The 5,780-nt window shown below is 26.2% G+C and overlaps 1 protein-coding gene across 4 annotated transcripts; it reads left to right on the top strand.

Moving 5' to 3' along the window:
• The first annotated feature begins 753 nt into the window (after window positions 1-753).
• LOC114131235 (serine/threonine-protein kinase ULK3) lies at window positions 754-5,398 on the top strand. Of its 4 annotated transcripts, none has more exons than XM_027996398.2 (7): window positions 754-1,103; window positions 1,178-1,325; window positions 1,618-1,984; window positions 2,078-2,563; window positions 3,327-3,497; window positions 3,715-3,899; window positions 3,998-5,164. In XM_027996398.2, exons 2-7 carry the CDS (start codon window positions 1,236-1,238, stop codon window positions 4,208-4,210), a joined length of 1,512 nt encoding a protein of 503 aa, XP_027852199.2. In that variant the 5' UTR covers window positions 754-1,103; window positions 1,178-1,235; the 3' UTR covers window positions 4,211-5,164. The 4 variants fall into 4 exon arrangements, with proteins under 4 accessions (XP_027852199.2, XP_027852200.2, XP_027852197.2 ...); XM_027996399.2 differs by having other exon boundaries at window positions 754-1,325; window positions 3,998-4,112; window positions 4,324-5,164; XM_027996400.2 differs by adding an exon at window positions 5,167-5,398 and having other exon boundaries at window positions 755-1,325; window positions 3,998-4,112.
• The last annotated feature ends 382 nt before the right edge of the window (window positions 5,399-5,780 follow it).

Raw genomic sequence — 5,780 nt, 5'->3', positions numbered from 1 at the left:
TTCATATTATGTTAAGTTCCTATACAGTAAAACTATACAGTACGTACGTAAGTTCTTGCATTGGGTATATTGTTATATAGTGTGTCCCGTTTTATATGTACCACTAAATATCTCAGCTCGATGACCTTAGATTGAAAAGCGGTTTGCTGTGGTAGATAGGTAGTATCAAAGTGCACATTTGTGAAGTGATGGCATGAATTTTACTTTGTGAAAAATACAAAAAACTGACAACAAGTGACTGTGGACCGAATAAGAAATAAACATTTGACGTTTTTTACGTTTTTATGAATGTACATTAATTAGGCAACGCATTAGATCATAATATGTGGAATTTTGAATCTGAAAAGTTACTACTTCACCAAGTATTGTACATAATGTGATTTTTTCAATTAAACGGTATTTCGTTAAGTTAAAATATATTTTAATTCGTGCTACTCACCAGTCACCAGTGGCAACTGGCAAATTGCCATAGAAATTATTAAATTAGTATATTATTATGTATATTGACAAAATCGGGATAATTAGGTTAACTGGTTTGGGTAGGTACGTATTAAAAAAAAAAAAAAAGTATGTATTTCCATTATTATTTATTATAGTTCTAGGGTATTACGTAAGTACGTAACTACGTAAGGAGGGATGAACCACAAACGATAATTTTTTTCTCGTCGACTTCGGAATTTTATTTGTCACGTTGGACATCCTGATAATCACAACCCCAGTGTTATCAATTTTATGGCGCATTTTTACAGTAATCAATTATAATGTGAAATGTGAAATGTGGAATCTAGAAACTATAGAAACTACTAACTAGAAAGGAAGTCGTAACTCGTAACTCGTTAACTCGTTACTCGTTTACTCGACGGCCGTCTCGAATATTTACGTGCCAGCCGGTAGTTTGATGACTGCACTGGCCACTCGGAAATCGCAATATTATTACGAGATGACAGTGATTTAATCTAAATAATGAACATACCTACCTAGTAAAGATGTTGATTATGATTTAGTTGTTCTGAACAGTGAATACTCGTTATGAATTTATGATGAACATTTTAAGACTTAAAATGCTGTGACATTGAATTTCGTTAAAAATAAATAAATATTATGTAAGCCCTTTGTGTTCGATTGTTTTAATTATTAAGTTTATGTGACGATTAATTGCGATCAATGTTAATATTAGTGATCTTGATGTTTTTGTGAACAACGTTTTATGTCTGCAAAAAGATAATTGATGTACAATGTCTGCCTTTCCACAAGTCGAGGGTTATCAGATAATTAAAAATATTGGAAAAGGAAGCACGTCAACTGTGTATCTAGCTCATGTCAAGGTACTTTACAAAAATATATTTTAAATTAAGATTAATTTTTGGTTGATTTAAGAAGCTTGGACTAATTGTGTGCTTGGATCATTTCATTGTTAATGTACTGTTGAAATCAGAATGAAATGGAAATTTTAAATAAGACATTACACTTGCATCTTTAATTCTGTTTTAGTTACTGTATCCACTACATTAAATATTATTCTATAATTCTTTATGTATAGTTAGTGCCTAATTATTAAGGTGGTTAGCTTATTATTATGGAAATTATTTTATTTATGACTATTATTTTTATTTTTAGGAGAAAACCAAAAATATGGTTGCGATAAAAGTTATAGAACGCAGTAAAATGTCCAAGAAAGCAGAGGATGCTGTAGTAACTGAAATAGGAGTAATGAAAAAATTTAAACATAAACATATTGTTCAAATGATTGATTTTATATGGGATCGTAAAAATATTTATATTATACTGGAGCATTGTGATGGTGGTGATTTGTCAACATTTATTAAACAGCGTAAAAAACTATCTGAAAAAATATGTCGTAAATTTATGCAACAATTAGCCTTAGCTCTGCAGTTCTTAAGATCTCATAATGTTTCTCATCTTGATCTCAAACCACAAAATTTACTCCTAATGAGGTCACCACAACTAACTTTAAAGGTCGGAGGTTTGTATTCACAGTTATTTTTGTTTGATTAATAATTATATTGTTGTATTTTATAATTTATTTGGAACTTGAAATTTAAATTTTTGGTTTTAGATTTTGGCTTAGCTAATTTTATGAATGAAAAAACTCAAATGGAAAATATTCGTGGTTCACCTCTATATATGGCTCCTGAAATGTTACTACACAATCGATATGATGTTAAAGCAGATCTTTGGTCAGTTGGAGTGATTGCCTATGAATGTATGTTTGGACGTGCTCCTTACGCTTCAGATTCTATAAAAGACTTATGTGAGAAGGTTAAAAAAGTTTTACCAATAGAAATACCACCTAATCAAGTCAGTCCAGAATGTAAAGATTTATTATTGGGTTTACTAAAACATAATCCATCTGAGCGAATGAGTTATCACCAGTTTTTTAAGCATCCATTTGTAGATTTAGATCATATGCCTACTACTGAATCATATGCAAAAGGCCTTGAAGCTATTCACCAGGCAGTACAACTAGATTCTGAAAAAAAATATAAAGCTGCATTTAGTAAATATTGCACAGGTCTACAGTATTTGATTCCTTGTTCACAAAGTAAGAATTTAGGATTTATAAAATAAATATACTATAGATTAATATAAAGTTATTGATATATAAATTAAAAACTATGTCGCTAATTTATTTATTTATAAAAACAATTACTTTTTGTTTTATTGTTATTTAAAATTTTAGCGTTTTGATGTTTTTTATACTTTAAATAACAGGGTTTACTTACTTTAGTGAAGATGATGGAACATTCTAACTTAAAAGTTTAATTATTACAAAAATTGAAATATATTAAGTAATAGTAAAACTGTTTACACTTCATAAACAAAAATGTTCAGTTAATCTGTTGTACTCAAATTTAGATTCAAATTTACATTTTTCTTCAACGTTTTTAAGTTTAATATGTTTGGAAATTCAAAGAATTTGAGAACACATCTCTGAATTGTAGTAATGTTAAATTAGATATTTTTATAATATTAGGGCATCCTACTTGTTGTCTTAACTTACAAAACTCAGTAAAACCAATTATATGTTATGTGTTGTATACTAGTTAGACACAAACAATACACAATTGACAATACGTATATATATTATATGGATATGAAACCATTTAACTTTAGTTTTAAAATGTCTTCTATAAATATATTTTTGAAATTTAATGTTTTGTAAACATTCTAAAATTAAAAATTCATTAAAATTTTTTAAAAAACATCTAGATAATTATTTTTTTTTATTAAAAAAAAAAAATGTAATACATTAAAAACTGATATTTTATTATATATTGTTATATTAATACTTACATTTTGTTTAGATGAACCTGATAAAATTAAAAAAGAAGCATTTCAAATAAAACTGAATGAATATATTAAACGCGCAGAAGAATTGAAAGCCACTTTATATGTTTCAAAGATCAAAATTAGTAGCGAAGAAAAAGCAGATAACTCATCTACATCTTATGATGACGAACGTTATCCAACATTAAGTAAAAATAATAAATATATTTAAATTTAGAATAAGAATTATAATATTTAAACTTCAAACTTGTCTTTGAATTTTTATTAATTTATTTGAACCCAAAAATAGTTAATAGGTTCTTACTGCATTATATGTATATTAAAAAATTGATATTTTTGTCAATTACAGCTTTTTATTATATTATATAATATCCATAAATGTATTGTATTGTTTACTTTTTACAGCATCATTATGTCAAAACACACCTCAACTAGCAAATGCTGTAGAAATTGCACTATCGGGTCAAATGTATCTTGTTGAAGGACAATATGAAGCAGCCTTAGAGAAGTATAAAATTGGTTTGAATTTATTGGAAAAGCTTTTAGAAAAAGAACCCCCCGGTATCCGATATAATTTACTTGTCAAACAGGTAAGTTCATATTAGTAATATTGAACATAAAAATTGTGTAATTTAGAATGTTTGTTCATAAATAAATAAATTACATTGATGATATATTAAATTCTTAGGTTACTGATTGGACAAGCCAGTGTGAAAATGCTAGATCATTATTACAGTCCAAGGATCAAAAAGTCAATGATCAGTCCATTGATGTTCCTGATGGATTTTCCCCAATATCCAAAGGTAAAACAGATAAGAAGTCTCCAAAATTGTTCCGAGTAGTTAGCAGACTAGTTCTGAGAACAAATAATAGAAGTAGCTTATCCCCTGAAAAAAAATAGAACTTTTCTAATAATTAGAAAAAAAACTAATATTATTATTATATTAGTGTTTTAAACTATTATAGTATTATGTAGTTTCTTTTGTATAATGATGTTTTAAACTATATTTTCAGGTAATTGCCTGTTAATGAGTTGCGCATGTTTGATTTTAAGTGTTGGCATTGTGTATAATATGTCAAATTATTTTAATTAATATCTGTGAATTAAGAGGGTACAACAGTAAAAAAATTAAGAGGTTATTATTTCAAAACGTAAAGTGGCATGAAAATTGAAATAAAATATTCTCCAAAGTTAAAAGAAGTGTTTAGTAGTTTCCATAACAGTATAAACCTTTGATTGCTGCATTATTATAATTTTTTTTCAATGTGTTTTAGTTTTTAAATATTTTTCATTGATAGCATCTGTGATTTCTGGATTATTTTTGTCCTTTTTCTCAATTCTAAAACCCATACGTCACTAACATTTAAAATATTATGTTTTATAAAAAGAGTAACTGTTGAATTTAAGCTTGGTGCCTTGTTAAAATCCCTGTATTGCTTATTATAAACTTTTAAATTTCAAAAAAAATTTTACACAAAAGCTTCATGTTTCTGACAAATTAATGATTAATATTATACAGAGATATGTAACTAGTTGTGGTATTAAAAATATCATTGGTTATATAATATAATCAATAATATTATATATCGCAGCTAGAAAAAGTTACTGTTGCATTCCCTTAATCTTAGGATCTGTTTAATGATTTTATGTTTCTATCAAGAAGACTGAAAATCTTATTAATTTGTTAAAATATGATTAATTAATGTAAAAGTTATTTAATATTTTACAAATATGTTCAATGTACTATTAGTTTTAAGAATGTTGTTACGTTTTGTAATTACTAATTTGTTATAATTATTATATTTTATTTAATTGTATGTGATTGGTTAAAAAATAAAATACATATTTTGTTTCAGATTCCTGTGTAATTCAATGAATTGTAAAGGAATCTAAATGTTATTTTTATCCTTTTCTACTTGGCTGCATCTGTTTTGAAATTATACTGTATGAACTTAAATCATATTTTTGACTGTGATAATAACATGTTCAACGTTCATGTTTATAAAATGTTATTGTTTATATATATGTATGTATAGTTTTAGTAAAAAAACATACAATATATACTTTTTTGTTTTGTTAGTATTATAATTTTTATGAATTTATGTGAGACTTCTTATTTGCTACATTATGTGTGAACTTTTATATTTATAAGTTACAATAATGTAATCATATAATATGATCTCATATCATCATTTATTTTTATTTAGAGGATACCACACTTGAATGCGTTTACTTCATCTCACAAAATGTATATCATCGAAAATTTGTGTTATGGATAATACCTATAGTAATATTTTTAAGCAATTTAAAAGAATTTGTAAAACATAATATTTAACATATATCTAACTTAGAAATTAAAATATCTTAAAAAACACAGAAGATTTTTATCTTAAGTTTGATAAATATTACCAATTCATTATTAAAGCTTATAATTTAGAATTGGAACTGACGAATACGAATTTGCTATAGG

Source organism: Aphis gossypii, chromosome 1 (assembly GCF_020184175.1).
Source record: "Aphis gossypii isolate Hap1 chromosome 1, ASM2018417v2, whole genome shotgun sequence".
NCBI classification, from domain to species: domain Eukaryota; kingdom Metazoa; phylum Arthropoda; class Insecta; order Hemiptera; family Aphididae; genus Aphis; species Aphis gossypii.
The sequence above is the reverse complement of the archived record's forward strand: the minus strand, read 5'-3'. Positions and strand labels throughout refer to the sequence as shown.